The 27,318-nt window shown below is 38.3% G+C and overlaps 2 protein-coding genes across 8 annotated transcripts in view; both read left to right on the top strand.

Annotated features, from left to right (window-relative positions):
* Nadk2 (NAD kinase 2, mitochondrial) overlaps window positions 1-12,463 on the top strand; it is a 98,255-nt gene extending 85,792 nt beyond the window's left edge. For all 5 annotated transcript variants that reach the window (XM_071683529.1, XM_071683528.1, XM_071683527.1 and 2 more), the window contains 2 exons: window positions 7,326-7,496; window positions 9,631-12,463. In XM_071683529.1, the coding sequence (XP_071539630.1) occupies window positions 7,326-7,496; window positions 9,631-9,887 (428 nt within the window). In that variant the 3' untranslated portion in view covers window positions 9,888-12,463. The remainder of the gene's footprint in view (window positions 1-7,325; window positions 7,497-9,630) is intronic.
* A 6,833-nt stretch (window positions 12,464-19,296) lies between these two features.
* LOC139760395 (CWF19-like protein 2) overlaps window positions 19,297-27,318 on the top strand; it is a 66,221-nt gene continuing 58,199 nt past the window's right edge. For all 3 annotated transcript variants that reach the window (XM_071683525.1, XM_071683523.1, XM_071683524.1), the window contains exons 1-3: window positions 19,297-19,543; window positions 24,248-24,436; window positions 25,171-25,332. In XM_071683525.1, coding sequence (XP_071539626.1) covers window positions 19,451-19,543; window positions 24,248-24,436; window positions 25,171-25,332 — 444 coding nt within the window. In that variant the 5' untranslated portion in view covers window positions 19,297-19,450. The remainder of the gene's footprint in view (window positions 19,544-24,247; window positions 24,437-25,170; window positions 25,333-27,318) is intronic.

The raw sequence follows: 27,318 nt of genomic DNA, 5'->3' as shown, positions 1-27,318 counted from the left end.
TCACTTTCCTATGTACACCTTAGTATAATGAAGCACTGATTGAAAGACTGTGCTGTTCTTTCCTGCTTCTTTTGGTATCTCTGTATATCATATATAATCTTTTATTGCATCAAGAGCAGAGTGGTGGACACAGAATGTTTTGAAACTTATCACTTGACTTTTGTCTCCACACCTTCAAGAATTGGTGACCACATGTGTTGCTCATTACATATGCTGTAGCATTGTAGCACTTGGGTTTGGCTTTCATATGACTAAAGCATTCACCACTTGCTTGAATATCATGCAAAGTTTGAAAAGGATGGCTTTCTATATAGGACATGCCTTTTTTTAACATTTGTTTTAACATGTCTTCTTTCATTGTTTTTCTGTTTGGGGGATATTGATTTTATAATTTTTTTTCATACCTATTGCCATTTTCTGCATCAGCAATGTAGCTATAGGAATAGATGAACAAAGGCCGCATTTGCTCACATCCATTCTCTAGCTGTCTTATATAATGCACCAAAACCACAGCTCTTTATCCACGTCAAGGTCCCACAACCCTTTTCATGGTTAACCAAGGACACTTCACATGCCTTGGTTCAGTCCATTAACAGCATGTCAACTCCAGTATACCACATTGCTTCAGTTCACTCTATCCCTTGAACACTTTTCACCCTCCTGCATGTTCAGACCCTAATCACTTAAAATTTTTTCACTCTATCCTTCCATCTCCAATTTAGTCTCCTTGCTCTGCTTGTTCTCTTCACTTCTGCTCATATATCCTCTTTGTCAGCCCCTCCTAACTCACTCACTCCATATGTCCAGACCACCTCCACAAACCCTCTTCAGCTCTCTCAAACACACTCTCCATGCCACTACACCCTCTACCACTCTTTCATTGCTTACTCAATCAACCATCTCATACCACCTACAGTACCGAAATATTTCGTTTCTTTACACCACATACAGTACCCAAACATTCCACTTCCAACACATCCACTCTCCTCGCACAGTTTTATCTATAGCCCCCACATCCATACAGTATTATTGGGTCCACAATACCCATAAACACTCTCATCCCTGCCCTCCCAGATAATGTTATCTTCTTCCACACATTCTTGAGTGCTGCCAGAGCCTTCGCCCCCTCACTCACCTTATTACTCGCTTCCACTTCCATGGTTCCACTTGTCGCATGTCCACTCCCAGCTATCTAAAACACTTCACTTCCTCCAAGCTTTCTCTGTTCAAACTCATACCCCAACTAACTTGTCCATCAACCCTGCTAAACCTAAGAACCTTGCTTTTTTTTTCACACATTCTCCCAACTTTCTCCTTTCACATGCTCTTCCAGACTTGGTCACCAACTTCTGCAGTTTCTTGCTGTATCATTAGCAAACAACTGACTCACCTCCCAGGCCCTCTCATCTCCTACAGACTGCATACTTGCCACTCTCTCCAAGACTTTCAGATTTATCTCCCTCACCATCCCATCCATAAACGAATCAAACAATCATGGTGACATCACACACCCCTGCCATTGACCAATCTTCATTTGGAACCATTCACTCTTCTCTCTTCCTTTCGTCTTTTCTTTGTACATTTATGGTAGTTAATTTTGTCATGACCAGACATGAAAAGATACAAGTTTATGTTAATTTAGACAGGCTAAGTTGGTAGACTGTCTCTCAAAGATGAGGCAATTTATCAGTAAATATCACTACCCAGTTCAATTTTGTCAAGAATATTGACTAACCTAAGAAGGGTATCCAATTCAGTTTCTTTTTATGTTTCAGTTTATTAATATTTGTGCAAGCAAATGCTTAATCCCAGGTATTATCCACAAACAATTCGTCTGATGTGCCCAGAATTTTGCTTCACTTGCCAGGTCATCTGCCTTTTTAAAAACAAATATAAAAGTACTGTCAACCACACAAGACTCTGAACACTTTCAACAGTCATTAGCTGACTTGCAACCACAAACATGCAGCACTTGCATAGTGAAACAGAAGTACCTACAATACAACCTTATGTCAGTATGCTTGGCACTCAGTTCTTTGCAACAGCATGAGACCCTTCTTAACCAAACCACTACATAACTAATCACCAGCCTCAAAGTAAGAATAAAATCTAACCCCATCCTTACACTTGAACAACATAGACATCCCCTTTCTTCCAATAAATGTAACATTAACAAAACATATACACAGAATAAAAAGTGCATTGGAACAGTGGTATACTGTGGCCAGTGTATTGTCATTGGACTGAACCTGGGCATGTGAAGCGTTTGGGGTAAACCATGGAAAGAGATAGGGAACTGGGTTTTTAGTGCATTATGCATGACAGCTACAGAATGGATGTAAGTGGATCTGGCCCTTCTTTATCTGTTCCTGGTGCTACCTGGCAAACCCAGGAAATAGTAATCAAGTATGAAAAAAAGCGACAAGTATAGATTTTTCTGTTATGATATCATTCTACATATGCCAAGCACATTACTGACTTTATAAATTTTACCAGGCATGATTTCACATATTCCATCTATATTATTTACATGCTTTATACACACATTTTTGTATTTTATTATAATTTACACATTGAATATTATCTAAATGAATCAGTGAAAAACATAGTTTTATCAAAAATATAAACAGTGATGCAAAAAAAAACTGCTCCTTTTACTGTATGATTGAATACATATTTTGCTACGTAAAATCTAGCTTTCCACTATGGTGCCTCATTTACACTTACTTTGATGACTTATGAGTGATTGTGATGCCTGATATTATTTCTAGTTGTGTTGTGAAGTTCCCAGTGACATTTATGGAAGAGGTGTGGCAGCCATACATCAGCTGGAAATTCAAATGAGGGCATGCATGTTTAAAGCCACAAATGTAGCCTTCCACAAAGTATTATGGTTGGCCCCAGATGTGGCCTGTTGCAGTGAAAGGGTTAAAACTTTATTTTTATCAACTGTAACTTATTTGACCAGGTATGCTAGGCATTCATTACTATATTTGAATCATCACCAGGAATTTTGATCATCATCATCAGAAGTACTAGAATTCTGAAGTTCATCATCAGAAGTACTAGAACTGTGAAGTAGTAAATTAGCTGTAATTTTGCAAGTTGGGGCTTTGATTAAGAGTCCATCAAACTGATGATAGTATTTCATTCTAAAAGAATCTGAAGTGAAACATTCAAATTGATTTTGGAAGCTGAAAAATTCATTAGTGACCAGCCCACCTATTTTTTGTCCCAAAGGATGTAATTTATACATGGACTTCTGTATCTGAAATTAATTTTCTTTCTTTTTAAACTATCCGCCATTTCCCGCATTAGCGAGGTAGCGTTAAGAACAGAGGACTGGGCCTTTGTGGAATATCCTCACCTGGCCCCCCTCTGTTCCTTCTTTTGGAAAATAAAAAAAAAGAAAAAAAAAAACGAGAGGGGAGGATTTTCAGCCTCCTGCTCCCTCCCCTTTTAGTCGCCTTAACTGAAGAGGTTTTTGCAGTCATGCCAGTGTACTTGTAAGAGCCAGTATGTTGGCCATGGGTATAAGAATATGAAAGTGAGTTTTGGATATTTTGTCAGGGAGTATTCAGCAAGCTGGCATCAAACTAATGCACACATATTATACTGTAGATTTCTACACATATTTTTTAGGGTACTTGGTTGAGTAAAAACAATATAGACGTAGCAAACGATTGCCCTCTCCAGGTTGATAGTTTGCATTGTGTAGATAGCAGTATGAGCAGAAACAATTAGGAAACAATTGCGAGTGATAAAAGCAGAGTACACATGTTTTATAGAGAGAAGCTAGTGTAGAATGTGATAGTTTACAGTTTACAGGACTCAGGGTGTCAGGGTAAATGATGAGGCTATGTTTTAAGGCTTTAGGAAAAGAAGTTGAGATACAAGAATGAGTGATGTGCAGGTAAGTACATTAACCAAACTTTAAGAAGGATGATAAGAGGAAGAAAGTTAAGCCATCTTGTTATCTCTTAGAATAACTCTTTCCTCAAGTAATGATACAGTTCACCAAATCTATGATAGTAGAATTTAAGTCTGTAATAGTGAATTTTTTTTTAGAATAAAAGTATTTCAACTGGATTTTCTGAAAAGCGGGTGTGGAGATTGGAATTTGAAGATAGTGGCTGGATAATCAGATAATTATGTTATGGTTGGGGTTGATATGGTAAAGAATAGAGTACTTAAACCATACAGACATCTAAAGAAAATGAATTGAGAAATGAAAAAATGAGGTGTGCAGGAACAGACAGACGTAGAGGAAGCCCTAGTCATGACAGAAGGTTTATGTTCGGCTGTGTGTGTGATGGTTATCTTGATGGAAGGGTCTACAGAAGTATATACCCTAAATTATTTTAGGGTATAGCTGGAGAAGGCTTGCAGGATTAATCTAGAATGCTGTAATTATGTAAGGAATGGTTAGTGCAATTTCTTAAAAACATCAAATATTTGGCAGATAGTATAACCATTTTTTATTACAGAAGAGATTGGGCAGGTAATTGAACAGAAAATGATATTGAAGAGGCCACTTGTGATCATTAATGAGTACTTTAAAATACTCATTAGTTTAGCAGTATCTAGTTTGAAACCCTTCAAGAGCAAGTGTTGATCTTGCTTTTTATTACTAATGAATGATGAATTAAGGTTTTAAATCCTTCATATGCATTACACTAGTGATTTTATGAATGACATATCTTTTACATTTATTTTCACCTTTTTGTCATGTATTCATAGTTGAGTAGCTTTTGCAGAAGCTTTTAACATTTCAAATAGGCCAAAAAGCATTTTGAAACAAAGTGAAATGCTGATTTATTTGGTAGTGTGTTTTGTTCTTAACTCTATCAGAGGATACCATGTTATCATTTTAACAGGAGAACCACAATTAGATGGCCAGAACAACATAATAAAAGAATTACCAGTTTGTTAGAAGTTAGTCTATTCTTTCTATGATCTCTACACAACTCCTACTCCCTGATGTGCAAGTACAGTGGTCAAGAGAGGGAGGGTGATCATAAAATGTATGCAGTGCTTGCCAGCATATGAATAGTTTTTGTCTGTAAAAAAGTTTTCATATGATGGGTGTTTAATGCATACCTGTGATGTTTTACTAGGAAAGGAATGCTGAAAGTGTTGAAGTTATTAGAAAGCAGATAAATGAAAATTAAGAAATAAACTTGAAAACTTCTCTTTTAAGGAAAAGGAAAGACCCAAATGCAAATTTTATCCAATTAACAAGTATCTTCTTCATTTACAGAATCCCTATGAGGGATCAAAGTTCCTCCAGGCAAGACAATGCCACTGACAAAGGAGCTGCTGCATCATAGTTTTTAATATAGTTTGGGTGAAAAACCTCTATTCTTAACTGCAAAGGTAATATCCTTACCTGACTGAACCAATACATAAAGCAGCAGATTTTCTAAAGTTTTAATGCTATTTTCCTTCAAATTCAGAGGAATTAACTGACTGAGAGTTTTTAATATGAGTAAAGAATAAAGTTGCTATGTTGTATGCATGAGTTGAAAATGTAGGCTCTAACCATAGATCATTGTGTGTATTACTAAAAGGAATATTGTTTAACCATTGTTTAGACATGTTATATGTGCAAGCATAATTTCAGTAATGCTCTGTTTGATAATATGGAAACATCAAGAACTTGAAAATTTTTATCATAAAGTGGAATACTCTTTAGAGCTTCACTTCATGTTGAGAATGCCAGACATTCAATTTAAAATTGGCCGTGCATTTTACCAGAGCATGAGTGTTAGTTGGCACCTAGATGCCTAGAGTGTCATTTGGGTTTTAATGCATGTACTGTAAAGTTCTTCACTAATAATGGAAATATTCTGGTGTTTTGAAATTAATATAGAAAGCAAAAGTGTCATCAGAGGAAAGCTCTGAGTCTTTTGTATTCAAAAAGACATAAGGAACAATGTAGAAAACAAAAATCTTCCTCTGATATAGAGATAGAGTTTTTTCCTTGGATGTTCGAACACACTTCTGCCCTTCAGGGGTGGGCATCCCAATACAGGTACTGTATTGGTTTAATGTAAACTCCACAGAGTTTCACAGTCAGCATGTTCTTTGATGCTGTAATGCCCAGAAAAAAGTCAGTGCGATCGGAGGAATGGCCCTTTAATAGGATCGTCTACACATTCAGGGAGAATAGCTTTTTCATGTCTGAAGAGATTTTCCCTGTATGATGGAAGACACATTAGAAAGTAGGCATGATTAACAAAGAATGCATAGAACACAGTGGGCAAATGGGTAACAAAAGATTTATTGGCCTGTAACAATATTTGTAGGTCATATCTCTGTTCAGTGATAATTTACCAACTGGAATTAATCATCTGGTTTCTTCTTGAATGAATCTATTGTTTTGGCATTTGTAACATTAGCATATATCTTATTCCATTGTTCACTGATCTGTGTGATGAAGTATTTTTTGTATCAGTGGTCAGTTTTAGCTTATTGCATTTGGGAATTAGATCTTTGTGTACTGTACTCTAAGCATTGTCTCTAACAACAGAAACTGACAAGCACACTCAACAACTATACATGTTGAGATTTCATCCTCCTCCTCCATTCCTGGCTTGACACTCACACCCAAGACCCATGAGGTGAACTTACTCATACACCATCTGTTTATTTGAACATGACCTTCACAGTAAGTGACCCAAACTTCCAGCCTACCATCTCCAGCATCCATTCCCACCAGAAATTATCATTTTCACTCCAAAATTGCTAACAGAGACCACTTGGAATATATATATGAACTCCTCTCTGACCACTGAACCCATTCTGATTACACTTCATTTAATCCACCAAACAAACAGCTGCTGTAAATATGCAAAACCAAGAGAGGACCAAAGTGTCCAACATTTACTTTGCACACAGAATCCAAGCTCCATTCCTAGGTCCTGCCATCTCACATGCTATCAATGCTGTAAACCAAGTCAGAAAAAGGCACATACCATGAGATCATAGAAAATAGTATAGTCCAGAATTCTTATTGCAAATTGCAGACCTCATAAAGCAGCAAAGCATGCTCAGACCAAACCACTCAATTTTCTTACTCTTTCTATCCATTTCTTTCAAAGTCTACCCAGTGTAACTTATTAGAAGATATGAAATATGTATATGGAAACAGAACCCTTGCAGGAAGTAAGTAAGTGATTTGAAGAAGTCATGATTGAACTTAAGTTTTAATAGATAATGCTTTTTCATGAGTGAATGCTCTTTGTATCATTACGATTTTATTTGCTGTGTTGACAGCTATACAACAATTCAGTAATTAGAAGAAAAATTTTGATGTTTCACAGGAACTGGGTCAACTTCATGGACATATAATATTAACAAATTGACAGAGCAGAATATGGAAGAGATCCTTACTATTGTCAAAGAAGAGACAGGTTTTAAAATTCAAGACACAGACCAATACTTTGTTTCCAAGATAACAGAAAAATTTAACCAGATGCTTATTACTGACCCAGGTAAGGTACTAATGTATTTGTTAACCAGGTTTATATATCATTATTGACTTCATTCCAAAATTTCATTGGTGGGTCAGGTACGCAGTTTATGTTTGTGTTGTTAGTTTATCCACACCCTATATATTGTTGTATATTGTTTGTTATTCCACACTTTCAGAGTAACAGTGTGCTTGCAAAGTCAACCCCAAACATTTTCAACAAATTCCCAACACTTATTTAGGAACTATTCATATTGCTTATGGCTGGCATGGAAATTAAGCAGCCAATTCTTTGCCATCATCTCTATATCTCTGATGCCCCTTTCCTTTGGGAACTCCTTCAAGGTGATAGCCACAGCAGGTCTTCATAATTGGTGAATTCTAGTGCCACTTCTTAGCTTTTAGTACCTCACCCTGAACAAGCTACAGGCAGATGGCAACCCTAACTCAGTGTTTTCAGAGGCTCTTACCTGTTGTTCCTGCCAGCTACTTCAACATAATGTGTACCTAATATTCCAACCTACTACTTCTACCTAATGTTCCCAGCTCATACTCCTACCTAATGCTCTTGTCTACTAACATTCCTACATACTACTTATATCTATTGCTCCTTATATTTCGCCAAAAAGCAGTGTGAGTGCATAGTGCTCTGCACAAGAAAATCTAGTTATGAAGAATGAGTTGTGTGAGTTAAGTGTTGTATGTGACAAGGAGAGGTTATATGTTTGTGGACAGAATGCCAGCAGTTCAACTGTGGGTGAGACAGAAAGAAAAGACAGCCTCCTCGATCAAAGGAGTGCAACTTGACAAAACTGTTGAAGCGATGGCTCACTACACAGCCATCACTAACCCCTCCAGTACCTAGGTGGGTAGTACTATATATTATCAAATATGTGAATGTATCTGACAAGAACAGTGGTTGCTGCTGTACAGTCAGTCCATATCATTATGGATGTTTTCGGTTGTCTGAACCTTAGATTGTAATGGCAGGTAATGAAATAGCCATTCTCTTTTTATGGAGTCCAGCAAGCTTGTCCTGCAGGATTGGTCTGGGTGAGCATACAGATATGAATTTGAAATCCCCCTTTGAATTAGAATGACAGGACATTTATTAAACTCTTATCTTCTCTTTCCTGCTGAACCCCTTGCTCTTTGGGTCTCTGCCTTCCACATACTTTCACTTTAGTGAGTACAGTGGAAATGCTGGCCTTCCTATTTTGACTTTTGTCTGGAATGTTTGCATCTTCTGTTAGTGGAAGGTTTTGTATGGGTTTGGATAGTGAGATGCGACAGTATGGGTATTATCCCTACAGTTTTTAAAGTTATTCTCTAATCCTTCAGAGTGATGAGTTAAGTATGTAATGGCTGTATTTGAAGCCATACCCAACATTGTGTTGTGATGTATCCTTTTTCTCACAATTCCTGCCTTGCATTTTTGTTTCTTTTGATCTTCCTCTTCATTTGATGATTTTTCTTTAATTTGGAAATTAAGAGCTGCTACAACCTTCTCACTGTATCTCTCATCTTTGCTGTTCTTAATTTTTCATCATGTTACAGGGCTTACTCTATGATTGGGTAAATGTTACTGGAAGAAAACTAATTTGACTTCAGGGAAGCTGTTTTCTTTCTCAGTTTATTTAGTTATTGATTTGGTACCTTTTATCTTCTCTGGTCATTCTAAATTGGGATCCTTGTAATTGAGCTCAGAAACCTGTAGGTATAGCTAATAGTACTAGGTCATTGCATTTGCGCTATGTTAGTTGATTCCAACTAATACAAGAGTTGATAATTTGAGAGCATAGTTACACATCTGGTAGACATCTTTACCAACTCTGAAACCCAAATTTTAACATACAGGAACTCATTTTGGCACATCATGAAGTGGAGTAAATACAGTAAGAAAGAAAAAGAAGCTCTCCCAGTATCCAAATGAATTTTTGTTTTTCATGATGAATTTCCATTATATATTTTCAGTTGTGGCGTTTACAAGGGAAACAACTCTCTTGGATGTACTATTCTATTGACTTATTTCTATTTAATTATTTTTCTTATATGAATGTGTAAATATATTTAGATTCTTGTACTTTGCTAAGATTTGTCTAACACATTTTTCAAAAATTGTCATTCCCAACAAATTTTCTTTACTGTTTCCTCAGAGGTTTCAAAAATGGTGTATACTATCCGTGATCAACTAGTTTCATCTCCAATGCGCAGTGAATGTGTCAAACCTCGAGGGTTTGCCAAAACAATAAGTGTAAAATCTCGGTGCTTTGATGCCTCCTTGGTAATAGATGGGGGCCTTTCCTTTACATTTAATGATGGAACAAGAGCACTGCTTGAGATTCATGATGAAGATGCTCTTCGAACTGTCACCCTGCTTGGAGATTCAACTGAAGTGTCATTTAAGCATTAGTGAGATGTGTGAGCTCTGTTTAACAGTGAACAAACTGATTTAGTTTGTACATTAAAGGTCATTAAAAGGTAGAATGTGTGTATGAAGATAAAGTGTTATTATCCTAAGAACATTAAAAAACATGTAAAAAAGAACTGGTAAAGCACTTGGCTGAATTACATTGATCAATCAGCCTGTTTTTATAATTGGAATGATTTATGTAAACTGTCTGCTGTACTGGACTGAAATGTTTATTTCTTGTGCAGTTGTTCTGTATTGATATGTTTTTTATCGTAGGATATTGATCTAGTCATTTCTGCCAGGAATTCACCTTCAAATGCTAAAGTTTACTATGATTTAGGAGTTGTTTTCCCAATGAAGAAAAGACTACGAATTGTGGTTAACTGTGTTAGATACAACCTTTTAGTTTTTTATTAGGGGGGTTTACATTATAAAGTATGTATTATCATTTATCAAGCTCCGCTCCTTTCATTTGCACTCCATGTATCAGAGGTACCTTAGTGTAGAACAATAGCTATTTTCTGAAATGTGTAGTTTGTTACAGTACATATCACTGAGTTTAATGATTGCTTTTAATCTTTATAGAGGAATGTCTTACTCATGTATGTGCTATTTCTTATTATGGTATTGTTTCCATAGTTTTTTTTACTTTTCAGTTTTTATGTATCCCATGCAAAGAATTTTGTTAATAGAATGACATTTCATGAATTCTTTTTTTTCAGTAAACTTGTATTCTTAGTTTATAAGTAGTTTGAATACTTTAGGAACTGTATGGGGTAAACCCACACCCTACCAAAAGCTTAGGTAGGATTTTCTTCACTTTTTAAAAGTATTCTTGTTCTATTTCAGTTTGTGTAGTGGTTAACATAGAGTTCAGGGAAGTGTATGTTATGCTGTACTGTCATAATGACGTATACTATTGAAAATCTAAGTTAGAACAAAATATTTGCCACAGTATATCCAAAAGGATTTAGTTCTGACACTATGGAAATCATGAATATTTTAAATATAGAGGCATAACTCCGTCGGTATACATGATAAAGTGTATGGGAGAGTGTTGATTGAGGGCAGGTTCTAAAGCACAAGCAATTTACTGAGGAGGAGCATTATGGTTTCCAGAAAGGTAGAGGGTGTGTGTGAGAAATAACTGAAGAGAGTGACTTTTACGTGGTGTTTCTGGATCTAGGGAAACCGAGAAAGCATATAATAGGTTGATGGTAATGGCTTATTTAAGTTACTTTAGGTATTATGGATAAATGGAAAGATATTAAATACATAGAGGAATTTTAGGAGAATAAATCATGTATGTGAGCTGGAAGGAAGGAGGATGAGTGATTCTCATTGGAGATATGCTTGCATCCAAGATGTGTGATGTCACCATGGCTTTATAATTTGCTCATAAATGTGGCTGTGAGAGGACAAATGGAATAGTATGCTGGGATGGGGTGGGGAACATTGGAATCAAGTGCTGTTTGCAGATGACATAACCATGGTGTCAGACAATAGAAAGAAAATCCACAGGTTGATGACAAAGCTTGGGATACTGTATAAAAGTAGTAAAGTGGAAAGATAATGTAAACAAAAGTCATGAGATGTACTGGGGGGGGGGGGGGGGGTTGCCATAGTTTTATCAGAATATAATTGGGGAGGAAGTGAAACAACGTAGGTACCTGGGAGTGGACTTGACCTCATGGAATCACGTGGCGGAAATAAGTCACAGTTTGGAAAAGGGGGTTATGGTCCTGGGCACTTTATAAGTGTGTAGAGTGAAAGGTCTGCCTGCGAGGGCAAAAATGGATGCTTGAAGTCTGTAGATCTTACAGTTTTGTATGAATGGAATATTTGGACCTTCAGTGCAAAAGACAGAAAAATGATGGATGTGGTAGAAATGGGATGCCAAAGGATGATATTTGCTATTAGGAAGGTTGATTATGTAAGAAATAACATTTTCAGAGACAGCATGAATGTATTGTGATTGAGAGAGCTGATGATGGTTTACTGAAAAGCTTTTGGCATAAAGAGAGCAAGGGTAAAGTGTCAGTAACAATGGGAGCAATATCTGATGGTGATAGGAGGTCAGAACATTCATGAGGGTAAGAGGCATGTTTTGGATAGAAAGAATTGGCCTGATGTTGTATATAGGGATGATATACCATTAATGGGCAGAACCAGGGCATATGAAGCAGTCACGAGGAATCTTTGTTTTATCTGTGGAGCTTGAATATCGATGAGTGACTGGTTTTGATGTGTTATACATGACAGTTAAAGACGATCTTTGCAAATGAGGCTGTTGTTCATCTGCTCCTGATGCATCTTTCAAAGATGGGAAGATAAACATATGTATATAAAAAAAAGAATTATAAGAATATGTTGCAATTCAGATTATATATATTTTTGCCAATATTTATGATCATCATCATCCCCTCATAATTATTGCTACCTTTTTATCATATTTTCATCCAGGATTTACCTGATTGTAATTATGTGAAATGCTTGTAGAATTATAAGACACTTGCACAGAAGGCACTAGAAATTGTAGTGTTCTTTAAATTGTCATAAATATTCTTTTTCAATAAGTCTTTAAATTTTTATCCAAAATAAACTAGCTATGTAAAGATGAATCGCAAATCTTTCACAAGAGATGAATTCTAGCATCAGATAATGTGAGCTGGGTTAGTCATCATGGCAAATTCAATGACAATGCTAACTGTCTGATGAGCCTGATGTAGTCTGCATTTTTTAGGATATAAGTTGATAGATATTGGCAGATTTAACATGGATTTGTATATAATTGTCAGTCAAAGGTAAATTAACCATTCCGTTAGTTAAATCATAACGAGTTATTTGTTTTTATTTGCTTTTGCATGGAATTCGAGTTGCTGGTACTAGAAGAGATTAAGTGATGGATAACTTTCTGATGCTAAAATATATATTTTTTTATTATACTTATTCGCTGTCTCCCACATTGGTGAGGTTTTGCAAGGATACAGACAAAAGAATGGCCAACCCACCCACATACACATGCATGTACATAAATGCCCACACATTCACATATACATACCTATACATTTCATCATATACATACACAGAGATATACATATATGCACATGTACATATTCATACTTGCTGCCTTCATCCATTCCCATCGCTGCCCCGCCACACATGAAACAGCACCCTCCTCCCCCTGCACGTGCACGAGGTATTGCTAGGAAAAGACAACAAAGGTCATATTCATTCACACTCAGTCTCTAGCTGTCATGTGTAATGCACCAAAACCACAGCTCCCTTTCCATATCCAGGCCCCACAAACCTTTCTTTCCATGGTTTACCCCAGACACTTCACATGCCCTAGGTCAATCCATTTATAGCACATTTACCCTGGTATACCACAGCGTTTCAATTCACTCTATTCTTTGCACGCCTTTCACCCTCCTGTATGTTTAGGCCCCAATCGCTCAAAATCTTTTTCACTCCATCCTTCCACCTCCAATATAGTCTCCCAATTCATCTTGTTCCCTCCACCTCTGGCACGTATATCCTCTTTGTCAATCTTTCCTCGCTCGTTCTCTCCATGTGACCAAACCATTTCAATACACCCTCTTCTGCTCTCTCAACCACACTTTTTATTCTTTCATTACTTACTCGATCATACCACCTCACACCACATATTGTCCTCAAACATTTCATTTCCAACACATCCACCGTCCTCCGCACAACCCTATCTACAGCCCATGCCTTGCAACCATATAACATTGTTGGAACCACTATTCCTTCAAACTTGCTAATTTTTGCTCCCCAAGATAATGTTCTCACCTTCCATACATTCTTCAATGTACCCAGAACCTTCGCCCCCTCCCCCACCCTGTAACTCACTTCCACTTCCATGGTTCCATCCGCTGCTAAATCCACTCCCAGATATCTAAAACACTTCACTTCCTCCAGTTTTTCTACATTCAAATCTACCTCCCAGTTAGCTTGTCCCTAAACCCTACTGAACCTAATAACCTTGCTCTTCTTCACATGTACTCTCAGCTTTCTTCTTTCACACACTTTACCAAACTCAGTCACCAACTTCTGCAGTTTCTCACCTGAATCAGCCACCAGCTCTGTATCATCAGCAAACAACAAGTGACTCACTTCCCAAGCTCTCTCATCCACAACAGACTGCATACTTGCCCCTCTCTCCAAAAGTCTTGCATTTACCTTCCTAACAACCCCATCCATAAACAAATTAAACAACCATGGAGACATCATGCACCCCTGCCCCAAACTGACATTCACTGGGAACCAGTCACTTTCCTCTCTTCCTACTCGAACACATACCTTTCATCCTTGATAAAAACTTTTTCACTGCTTCTAGCAACTTACCTCCCATACCATATACTCTTAATACTTTCCACTGAGCATCTCTATCAACTCTATCATATGCCTTCTCCAGATCCATAAATGCTATATACAAATTCATTTGTTTTTCTCAGTATTTCTCACATACATTTTTCAAAGCAAACACCTGATCCCAACATCCTCTACCACTTCTTAAACCATACTGCTCTTCCCCAATCTGATGCTCTGTGCATGCCTTTACCCTCTCAATCAATACCTTCCCTTATAATTTCCCAGGAATACTCAACAAACTTTTACCTATGTAATATGAAAACTCACCTTTATCCCCTTTACCTTTGTACAGTGGCATTATGCACGCATTCCTCCAATCTTCAGGCACTTCACCATGAACCATACATACAGTGAATATTCTTACCAACCAGTCAACAACACAGTCACCGCGTTTTAATAAATTCCACTGCAATACCATCCAAACTCGCCATCTTGCTGCTTTCATCTTCCACAATGCTTTCATTATCTCTTCTCTGTTCACCAAACCATTCTCTGACCCTTTCACTTCGCACACCACCTCGACCAAAACACCCTATATCTGTCACTCTATCATCAAACACATTCGACAGACCTTCAAAATACTCACTCCATCTCCTTCTCACTTCACCACTTGTTATTACCTCCCCATTAGCACCCTTCACCGATGTTCCCATTTGCTCTCGTCTTATGCACTTTATTTCCCTCCTTCCAAAACATCTTTTTATTCTCCCTAAAATTTAATACTCTCTCACCCCAGCTCTCATTTGCCCTCTTTTTCACCTCTTGCACCTTTCTTTTGACCTCCTGCCTCTTTCTTTTATACATCTCCCAGTCATTCGCGCTATTTCCCTGCAGAAATCGTCCAAACGCCTCTCTCTTATCTTTCACTAACAGTCTTACTTCTTCATCCCACCACTCACTACCCTTTCTAATCTGCCCACCTTTCTCATGCCATAAGCATGTTTTGCGCAAGCCATCACTGCTTCCCTATAATATTATTATCTGATATAAGGTAGGTATTAGTTGGCAGGCAGCAAATGACCAAGGAGGTATATTACCAGTGCTACTTGCCTGGATATCAGGGAGGGTTAGAGACAGCTGCGTAGTGACTCAGCACTTCGGTGGTTGTCAGGTTGCAGTCCTCTGATCCAGGTAGCTGTCTTTTCTTTCTGCCTCACCCACACATGGACCACTGGTATTCTGTCCACAAAATTGCAATCTCTCTTGCACAAGTAACACTTGACAACACTTAACTTGCACAGCTCATTCTTTGTAACCTAGGGTTTTCCTGTAGTGAGCACTATGTGCTAGCCCTTCCTTTCACTAAAATGGTAGGAGCAATAGATAGAAGTAGTAGGTAGGAACATTTAGGTAGAATTAGTGGGTAGGATCAGACAGGAGCATTAAGTAGTAGTGGTTGGTAGGAACATTAGGTTAGAGCCTTTGTACCTTACTTGCCTTACAATAGGATAGTGTGAAAGAAAATTCTTCAAAGACAGCACAGTACACTTGACACAATTTAGAAACCTGAGAGCATTGTTCACATTATTTTATAGATAATCCTCCTCTTCTTGTATTACATTTTCTAAAAGATGGAAAAGAATTAGGAGACAAGCAGGGAGTGCTCATCCATCCTCCTTGAAGGCTCAAGGCAGGGTGTCTAAATGTGTGTGAATATACCCAAGATGAGAAGAGAGGAGAGATAGGTAGTATATTTGAGGAAAGAAACCTGGATGATCTGGCTCAGAGTAAAACAAAGCTCAAGGTTGAAGGTGAAGAATGGTTTGGAAATGTCTTAGGAGTAAAGTCAGGGGTTGGTAAGACGACAAGTGATAGGGAAGGAGAGGCACTACTTCTGAAGCAGTTGTGTGTGAAGGGTGTAAGGTGAATTCTAGACTGATGTGGGTAAAAAAGAAAGTTGGTGGAAAGAGATTGGTGATTATTAGGGTTTATGCACCTGGCCATGAGAGGCAAGTGTTTTGGGAACAGCTGAGTGGCTGCATCAGCAGTTTTGATGCAAGAGACCAGGTATGAGTGATGGGTGATATGAATTCAAAGATGAGTAATACAGCTGATGAGGGTATAATTGGGGGACATGGGGTGTTCAGCGTTAAGAATAGAGATACTGAACATCTTGTGGAGTTGTATGCTGAAAAAGGACTGGTGATTGAGAATACCTAGCATATGATAGGGATGCATTGTGGATGGTCTTAGGAGTATATGGTGTGGGAGGAAAGCTGCTAGAAGTAGTGTTAATTTTTTAAATTGTTTATGGATGGTGTGGTGAGAGAGGTAAATATGAGAGTCTTGGAGAAACAAATGAGTTTATAGTTTGTAGAGGATGAGAGGGACTGGGAAGTGAGTCAGTTGTTTGTTGATGATACAGCACTGATGGCAGATTCAAGTGAGAAATTGCTGAAGTTGATGACTGACTTTGAAAGAGTTTGTGGAGGATGGTGTCTAGTATCTATAGTGTGAGGATATGTTGTGGAACAGTATCAAATGCTTTGTTAATATCTCTTTTTCATATTTGTTTGCCATCTCCCATGTTGGTGAGGTAGCTCTAGGAACAGACAAAGAAAAGGCCTCTTTCACTTACATTCATTCCCTAGCTACCATGTGTAACACACCAAAATCACAGCTCTCTATCTGCAACCAAGCCCCACTGACCTTTCTGTGGTTTCCCTTGGCTTCATATGCTCTGGTTCAGTCCCCTGACAGTATGTCATCATCTGTATTCCACTTTGATCCAATTAACCCTATCCTATGCACAACTTTCACCCTTCAGCATGATCAGGCCTGAGCATTAAAAAAACTTTTTCACTCCATTTAATAATCTCCAATTTGGTCTCCTTCTTGTCCTCTCCACTTCTGACACATATATCTGCTTTGTCAACCTCTCCTTGCTTATGCTCTCCCTCTGTCCAAAGCATTTCATCACACCCTTTTCCACTCTCACAACTATACTCATCTTAATAACATATCTCTTTTACTTTATCATTACTTACTTAATCAAACATCCTCACATCTATTGCAACTAATACTATGCAGGAAGGGGATTGTGGTTGGTTGAAGTCAGCTAGGAAGTGTTATAAGGTCAGTGTAGTGTGGTATTTGTGATTGAATCTCTGAGAGGTTGTGTAGGTAAGAATGAGATATTTTACATGAAGATTCTGTTGTGGATAAATTTCTCAGGCTTGGATACTGAAGACACGTGTGATATGAGGTAGGAGGGGTGAGGGGAGTTAGGTGCGTTGAAGGTTTTAGGATTGGTACTATGTTAGCAGGGCCTATTGCAGGAGAGCTCTTTAAGATTTTAAGTGCATGCCATGTGTCACTGGGAATGAAGGGTGGATGAGTAATTGTTTCAGGATTGATTTTACTTTGTTTTTTCAAGAATTTCCATTCTATAGGTGTGGTTGGATTTGACCATTCACACTAATAAACATTTGGTCTTAGCTGACACTTGCCTAAGTGGAGGCTGGCCCTCTTTATCTTCCAACCTAACTGCAAGTGATTGTTATCTATCAGCATACATCCTAATGGTGCAATGAAAGGATCTTGTTGTCAGGTAGCTCAAATGACAAAATCAGTTCATATCCTTGGGTAATTGTTGTGGGATATGGCAATAAACCAGCCTTCCTTCAGTATCATTCCTGAATTAGCCTACTGATGATAAACTAAGATGCTGATTAGGTAATGGTTATCATTTATTGTGTCCTTGCTCAGGTCCCATCATGTATCAGTTATGTCTCGTACGTACATGGGGAAGAGCTTCATCTGGCAAGTTAGGACATTTTTTATATTACTGAGGATAACGATTGGGCCTACAACTGGGACCTTATCTGCTATAACCAACAGGAGTCTTTCCTTGTTGCCTAACTTTTCTCAGATTGGCTTTGTCTCTCTATTTTATTTTGCATAAAAAGTAAGTTACCTGTTCAGAGACTTACAGAGTTAGTTAACCTTTGGGAGCCTCACACTTTGTATAAAAGAGAAGCCTGAGTAATTCCTCTATGTTGATAGACCTGGTATTCCCCCTACTTACCCTCAGATCAATGTCTCCTTAGCTAGAGAATCTTAGCACCCTTCTGGCTTATCTTCCTTTTTGCAAAGACCAAGTATATGGTATTGCTGACTTTAAAGTTGCACTGAAGCTGATGACCCAATGTGGTAGATGCATGTCTTCAAATAATACTACCCCTTATAAGTGCTTTTCTTTTTTTTTTTTTTTTACAGTTATTGTGGCACACCATTTTAAGTGGCTACATCCTCAATTTACCGTATAAAGAGAGGGCAAATTTTATGAGAGTCCATCTTAAGAGCAATAGGGTTGAGTTCCCCTTTTCATGAACTAACATGGACACACAACTTTTGAAATAATTCATCAGTTACCAAACCCTGCTCCAGAGTGGGTATGAACTGTCTTCGCTCCCTTCGCAGATCTTTCCTCAGCTGCAATCCACATCTTAGATTATGACCAAAAGTGCAGGACAGCTCAATTTCTGTGTTCATAATGAATGCTGTGTTCAGGTCCTTCAACATTGTATGACATGCCTCTCTCTCTCTCTCTCTCTCTCTCTCTCTCTCTCTCTCTCTCTCTCTCTCTCTCTCTCTCTCTCTCTCTCTCTCTCTCTCTCTCTCTCTCTCTCTCCACGATATTTTTCCTTGCTCATTTTTCATTCGTCTTCCATATCCTTTTCCCAAATCTTTGCCTGTTCACCTCCATCCTTTACCTTCTCTTCGTTTCCTGTTTTTTTAGCTTTGCCTTCTCATTTATCTTCTCTTCATCAGTATTTCACCGTACTAGCCATTTAAGATTATCTATATCTTTCTTACACTGAAAGATTTTTCATCCACACGAGAACATGAGAAAAAAATATCGTTTAGATTTGGATATATATATATATATATTATATATTATATATATATATATATATATATATATATATATATATATATATATATATATATATATATATATATATATATATATATAATCACAAAACATTGTACAGATATCCAGCAAATGCTACGTAAACAAACTTTGGTAAACGATCAGCTGCAAGTAGCTTTTGTTGTGCTTATGTTCACTGGTGAATTACCAGAAAACGTAGGAAAGAATATATACCACAAATATATTTACCACAAAACTTAGTTAAGCAAAAAGAGTTTGGAATATATTAAACATGTCGATGCCATTTATTAACTTTGAGAGTTCCAGGGAAAAGGATAAACGACGTCAGTGGGAACGAGAAGCAAGACAAGCAATTATTGAAAAGGTAAGTGTGAAAATGACGAGGGAATTTCAGTTTTTGATATACCATCGGTAAATGTTAAGTTTGAGGACGCTATGAGTTTAGTTTATGAGTATTTACGATTCTTGATAGGGTATTAGTTACAGTAGGCGTGAATGTAACGAGTGTTATATATATATGAAGGGCGCAGATGGGGAGGTGATAACAAGTAGTGGTGATGTGAGGAGATGGAGTGAGTATTTTGAAGGTTTGTTGAATGTGTTTGATGATAGAGTGGCAGATATAGGGTGTTTTGGTCGAGGTGGTGTGCAAAGTGAGAGGGTTAGGGAAAATGATTTGGTAAACAGAGAAGAGGTAGTGAAAGCTTTGCGGAAGATGAAAGCCGGCAAGGCAGCAGGTTTGGATGGTATTGCGGTGGAATTTATTAAAAAAGGGGGTGACTGTATTGTTGACTGGTTGGTAAGGTTATTTAATGTATGTATGACTCACGGTGAGGTGCCTGAGGATTGGCGGAATGCGTGCATAGTGCCATTGTACAAAGGCAACGGGGATAAGAGTGAGTGCTCAAATTACAGAGGTATAAGTTTGTTGAGTATTCCTGGTAAATTATATGGGAGGGTATTGATTGAGAGGGTGAAGGCATGTACAGAGCATCAGATTGGGGAAGAGCAGTGTGGTTTCAGAAGTGGTAGAGGATGTGTGGATCAGGTGTATGCTTTGAAGAATGTATGTGAGAAATACTTAGAAAAGCAAATGGATTTGTATGTAGCATTTATGGATCTGGAGAAGGCATATGATAGAGTTGATAGAGATGCTCTGTGGAAGGTATTAAGAATATATGGTGTGGGAGGCAAGTTGTTAGAAGCAGTGAAAAGTTTTTATCGAGGATGTAAGGCATGTGTACGTGTAGGAAGAGAGGAAAGTGATTGGTTCTCAGTGAATGTAGGTTTGAGGCAGGGGTGTGTGATGTCTCCATGGTTGTTTAATTTGTTTATGGATGGGGTTCTTAGGGAGGTGAATGCAAGAGTTTTGGAAAGAGGGGCAAGTATGAAGTCTGTTGGGGATGAGAGAGCTTGGGAAGTGAGTCAGTTGTTGTTCGCTGATGATACAGTGCTGGTGGCTGATTCATGTGAGAAACTGCAGAAGCTGGTGACTGAGTTTGGTAAAGTGTGTGAAAGAAGAAAGTTAAGAGTAAATGTGAATAAGAGCAAGGTTATTAGGTACAGTAGGGTTGAGGGTCAAGTCAGTTGGGAGGTGAGTTTGAATGGAGAAAAACTGGAGGAAGTGAAGTGTTTTAGATATCTGGGAGTGGATCTGGCAGCGGATGGAACCATGGAAGCGGAAGTGGATCATAGGGTGGGGGAGGGGGCGAAAATTCTGGGAGCCTTGAAGAATGTGTGGAAGTCGAGAACATTATCTCGGAAAGCAAAAATGGGTATGTTTGAAGGAATAGTGGTTCCAACAATGTTGTATGGTTGCGAGGCGTGGGCTATGGATAGAGTTGTGCGCAGGAGGATGGATGTGCTGGAAATGAGATGTTTGGGGACAATGCGTGGTGTGAGGTGGTTTGATCTAGTAAGTAACGTAAGGGTAAGAGAGATGTGTGGAAATAAAAAGAGCATGGTTGAAGAGCAGAAGAGGGTGTTTTGAAATGGTTTGGGCACATGGAGAGAATGAGTGAGGAAAGATTGACCAAGAGGATATATGTGTCGGAGGTGGAGGGAACGAGGAGAAGAGGGAGACCAAATTGGAGGTGGAAAGATGGAGTGAAAAAGATTTTGTGTGATCGGGGCCTGAACATGCAGGAGGGTGAAAGGAGGGCAAGGAATAGAGTGAATTGGAGCGATGTGGTATACCGGGGTTGACGTGCTGTCAGTGGATTGAATCGGGGCATGTGAAGCGTCTGGGGTAAACCATGGAAAGCTGTGTAGGTATGTATATTTGCGTGTGTGGACGTATGTATATACATGTGTATGGGGGTGGGTTGGGCCATTTCTTTCGTCTGTTTCCTTGCGCTACCTCGCAAACACGGGAGACAGCGACAAGAAAAATATATATATATATATATATATATATATATATATATATATATATATATATATATGGTGTGGGAGGAAAGTTGTTAGAAGCAGTGAAAAGTTTTTATCGAGGATGTAAGGCATGTGTACGTGTAGGAAGAGAGGAAAGTGATTGGTTCTCAGTGAATGTAGGTTTGTGGCAGGGGTGTGTGATGTCTCCATGGTTGTTTAATTTGTTTATGGATGGGGTTGTTAGGGAGGTAAATGCAAGAGTTTTGGAAAGAGGGGCAAGTATGAAGTCTGTTGGGGATGAGAGAGCTTGGGAAGTGAGTCAGTTGTTGTTCGCTGATGATACAGCGCTGGTGGCTGATTCATGTGAGAAACTGCAGAAGCTGGTGACTGAGTTTGGTAAAGTGTGTGGAAGAAGAAAGTTAAGAGTAAATGTGAATAAGAGCAAGGTTATTAGGTACAGTAGGGTTGAGGGTCAAGTCAATTGGGAGGTGAGTTTGAATGGAGAAAAACTGGAGGAAGTGAAGTGTTTTAGATATCTGGGAGTGGATCTGGCAGCGGATGGAACCATGGAAGTGGAAGTGGATCATAGGGTGGGGGAGGGGGCGAAAATTCTGGGGGCCTTGAAGAATGTGTGGAAGTCGAGAACATTATCTCGGAAAGCAAAAATGGGTATGTTTGAAGGAATAGTGGTTCCAACAATGTTGTATGGTTGCGAGGCGTGGGCTATGGATAGAGTTGTGCGCAGGAGGATGGATGTGCTGGAAATGAGATGTTTGAGGACAATGTGTGGTGTGAGGTGGTTTGATCGAGTGAGTAACGTAAGGGTAAGAGAGATGTGTGGAAATAAAAAGAGCGTGGTTGAGAGAGCAGAAGAGGGTGTTTTGAAGTGGTTTGGGCACATGGAGAGAATGAGTGAGGAAAGATTGACCAAGAGGATATATGTGTCGGAGGTGGAGGGAACGAGGAGAAGAGGGAGACCAAATTGGAGGTGGAAAGATGGAGTGAAAAAGATTTTGTGTGATCAGGGCCTGAACATGCAGGAGGGTGAAAGGAGGGCAAGGAATAGAGTGAATTGGAGCGATGTGGTATACCGGGCTTGACGTGCTGTCAGTGGATTGAATCAAGGCATGTGAAGCGTCTGGGGTAAACCATGGAAAGCTGTGTAGGTATGTATATTTGCGTGTGTGGACGTATGTATATACATGTGTATGGGGGGGGTTGGGCCATTTCTTTCGTCTGTTTCCTTGCGCTACCTCGCAAACGCGGGAGACAGCGACAAAGTATAAAAAAAAAAAAAAAAATATATATATATATATATATATATATATATATATATATATATATATATATATATATACATATACATATATATATATATGTATATACATGTGTATGGGGGGGGGTTGGGCCATTTCTTTCGTCTGTTTCCTTGCGCTACCTCGCAGACGCGGGAGACAGCGACAGAGTATAAAAAAAAATATATATATATATATATATATATATATATATATATATATATATATATATATATATATATATATATATATATATATTCCTAGTGCTACCTTGCACACATGAGGGGGAGGGGGATGTTATTCCATGTGTGGTGAGGTGGCGATGGGAATAAAAAAGGGCAAACAGTATGAATTATGTACATGTGTATATATGTATATGTCTGTGTGTGTATATATATGTGTACATTGAAATGTATAGGTATGTATATTTGCGTGTGTAGACGTGTATGTATATACATGTGAATGGGGGTGGGTTGGGCCATTTCTTTCGTCTGTTTCCTTGCGCACATTTATATTCATACATAAATGGCCATACATGCACATAAACATACCTAAACATATCAACATATACATATCAACATATAAACATATACAGACATATACATATGTACACATTTACACATTCATACCTGCTTGCCTTCATCCATTCCTGTCACTACCCCGCCACACAGGAAATAGTGTTGCTGCCCCATACTTCAGCAAGGTAGTGCCAGGAAAGCAAACAAGAAGGGCCACATTTGTTCACACTCAATCTCTAGCTGTTGTGTGTAATGCACTGAAGCCGCAGCTCCATATCCACATCCAGGCCCCACAGACCTTTCCATGGTTTACCTCAGACCCTCCACATGCCTTGGTTCCATTCGTTGACAGCACCTTGATCATGGTATACCACATCGTTCTAATTCACTCTGTTCCTTGCACGCCTCTCACCCTCCTGTATCTTCAGGCCCCAATTGGTCAAAATTCCTGTCTGCCCAGTAAATTGCTCCATCCTTTAATTAATCTTGATGTCTTAACACAAAGATACTTAAGGCGTGTACTGGATTGAAACTTACTGCATTTATATACAAATGTTGGCCTTTCTTGTTACTTTTGCTTCCATTGTTATTGTCCATCTCATACACTACTATCCAAATGTAAGTGTATAATGCAAAACATATATGTGTTATGTTCCTGACTCTGTTCTCCATTTTGGTTTCTCTTAGAAAACTGTTCATTACATCATCCAGAAGCTCTTTTTGGCCCAAGACCTGATTATTACAAGCAGTGAAGTCTCCTACTTGAGACCTGTGTACTCCAACTTAGCTCTGATAGGTGTGAAACCATTTTGCGTAAATTTGATGTATTTATACTGTATATATTCTTTAGTTTTTTATATAATCATTTGCTCTTTACATTTTCAGGCAAAAAATGATTATGAAACCAAACAGCGAAATGAAAAAGAGGCATTTCAGCGAGGTGAGCATGCATGGATGTTGCCATCTGTAGAGTCAAAGCTTCTTTCTAATAAACATAAAACAAAAAAGAAGAAAGAGAAGAAAAAGAGGTCAAAGAAGTCAAAGAAAAAAAAGAAAAATTATTCATCATCAACAGTAAGTGGACATTGATAAAATGATTCTTTCTGATTTTGTTTAAATGATGGATGGATGACTTGATCTTTCAGGCTGTTATGGTAACCTCTCAGAAGCAGAAATCATATTTACATCTTAATTGTAGTTTAGAATGATGTGTTTTCTTTGTAAAACATTGCAGTCTCCATTTCCTTTGATTATGAAATATACTCTCATTTGTTTGTGCATTGTCTTGTGGATGATGAGAATATGGGTTTATAAGATGTCAAAGAAGTCAAAGAAAAACAAGAAAAATTTTTCATCTTCAACAGTATGTGGAGATTGATAGAATGATTCTTTCTAACTGTGTTTAAACAATGGATGGATGACTTAATCTTTCAGGCTGTTAGGATAGGTTGTCACAAGCACAAATCATTACATTTACTTTTTAACTGTAGTTTAGAATGATGTGTTTCCTTTGTAAAACATTGCAGTCTCCATTCCCTTTGAGTATATAAAGTAAATTCTCATTTGTTTGCACTTTAATTCTATTGTGGATAGTGAGAATGTGGGTTTATAAGAGAAACTCTCACTACATCTGATGTTAGTCTACTGATATTTCATCAGTTTGCTTGAAATATTTTAAATGATAGAGAATCCAAAATGAAGATGTAGTAAACTCCAAAAATATTTTTTGATATGTAGATACAGATATTTGATAATGATATTTGCAGTGGATTGATTTTTCAAAATTATTATTCACATTTATAACTCAGAGCAGTGATAGTGAAGAGGAAGAGGGAGTGTGGGTGGAAAAACCTATGTTCAGTGATAGAGCTGTGGAGAAAATTACAACTACAGAACTGGGTACATCCAAAGGAAGACTAAAAGATCAAGATTCTTCAGAAATTCAAACCAAACGTGATGAGTGGATGGAGGTATTGTAATATATATTTTGTCCATCTTTAATTCTTTGAAAATGTACATTTTCAGTAATACTTTGCTTATCCTTTATTGTCCACTTTATGATTTAGTATTTCCGGTTCAGTAGAGCTTTCAGCGCATCTCCATCCAGTTCCTATCCCTTGCATGCCTCTGTTTTCATCTTCACCTCTCCCATTACCATCCTTACTGATCATCATTAACAGCTTTTTTTTTTTTTTCATTGAAACTAATGTTACTCTGTGATTGCCCAACTCTTATAAGAATTAAAAAAAATTTCAAACATTTTTACTTTCAGTTTTCTCCATTTCCTCCTCATAAAAATTGCTCACCATTCTGTCCAACAAATGATTCAGCTGTTGGAAGAACATTATCTGTATACAGTTACTGGTAGTTTCTTGTCTATTCAGCAGTGGGTCATATGTATACAACAGTCACCTCACATAAATTTATTTATTAAGATATTACAATGAGTTTTGCAGGGAAAAAATGCAATTGAGTGGGAGATGTATAAAAGAAAGAGACAGGAGGTCAAGAGAAAGGTGCAAGAGGTGAAAAAAAGGGCAAATGAGAGTTGGGGTGAGAGAGTATCATTAAATTTTAGGGAGAATAAAAAGATGTTCTGGAAGGAGGTAAATAAAGTGCGTAAGACAAGGGAGCAAATGGGAACTTCAGTGAAGGGCGCAAATGGGGAGGTGATAACAAGTAGTGGTGATGTGAGAAGGAGATGGAGTGAGTATTTTGAAGGTTTGTTGAATGTGTTTGATGATAGAGTGGCAGATATAGGGTGTTTTGGTCGAGGTGGTGTGCAAAGTGAGAGGGTTAGGGAAAATGATTTGGTAAACAGAGAAGAGGTAGTGAAAGCTTTGCGGAAGATGAAAGCCGGCAAGGCAGCAGGTTTGGATGGTATTGCAGTGGAATTTATTAAAAAAGGGGGTGACTGTATTGTTGAGTGGTTGGTAAGGTTATTTAATGTATGTATGACTCATGGTGAGATGCCTGAGGATTGGCGGAATGCGTGCATAGTGCCATTGTACAAAGGCAAAGGGGATAAGAGTGAGTGCTCAAATTACAGAGGTATAAGTTTGTTGAGTATTCCTGGTAAATTATATGGGAGGGTGTTGATTGAGAGGGTGAAGGCATGTACAGAGCATCAGATTGGGGAAGAGCAGTGTGGTTTCAGAAGTGGTAGAGGATGTGTGGATCAGGTGTTTGCTTTGAAGAATGTATGTGAGAAATACTTAGAAAAGCAAATGGATTTGTATGTAGCATTTATGGATCTGGAGAAGGCATATGATAGAGTTGATAGAGATGCTCTGTGGAAGGTATTAAGAATATATGGTGTGGGAGGAAAGTTGTTAGAAGCAGTGAAAAGTTTTTATCGAGGATGTAAGGCATGTGTACGTGTAGGAAGAGAGGAAAGTGATTGGTTCTCAGTGAATGTAGGTTTGCGGCAGGGGTGTGTGATGTCTCCATGGTTGTTTAATTTGTTTATGGATGGGGTTGTTAGGGAGGTAAATGCAAGAGTTTTGGAAAGAGGGGCAAGTATGAAGTCTGTTGGGGATGAGAGAGCTTGGGAAGTGAGTCAGTTGTTGTTCGCTGATGATACAGCGCTGGTGGCTGATTCATGTGAGAAACTGCAGAAGCTGGTGACTGAGTTTGGTAAAGTGTGTGGAAGAAGAAAGTTAAGAGTAAATGTGAATAAGAGCAAGGTTATTAGGTACAGTAGGGTTGAGGGTCAAGTCAATTGGGAGGTGAGTTTGAATGGAGAAAAACTGGAGGAAGTGAAGTGTTTTAGATATCTGGGAGTGGATCTGGCAGCGGATGGAACCATGGAAGTGGAAGTGGATCATAGGGTGGGGGAGGGGGCGAAAATCCTGGGGGCCTTGAAGAATGTGTGGAAGTCGAGAACATTATCTCGGAAAGCAAAAATGGGTATGTTTGAAGGAATAGTGGTTCCAACAATGTTGTATGGTTGCGAG

This window comes from Panulirus ornatus, chromosome 36, assembly GCF_036320965.1.
Source record: "Panulirus ornatus isolate Po-2019 chromosome 36, ASM3632096v1, whole genome shotgun sequence".
In the NCBI taxonomy this organism is placed as follows: Eukaryota; Metazoa; Arthropoda; class Malacostraca; order Decapoda; family Palinuridae; genus Panulirus; species Panulirus ornatus.
Note: the sequence above shows the minus strand (reverse complement) of the source record. Positions and strands in the feature narration are given on the sequence as shown.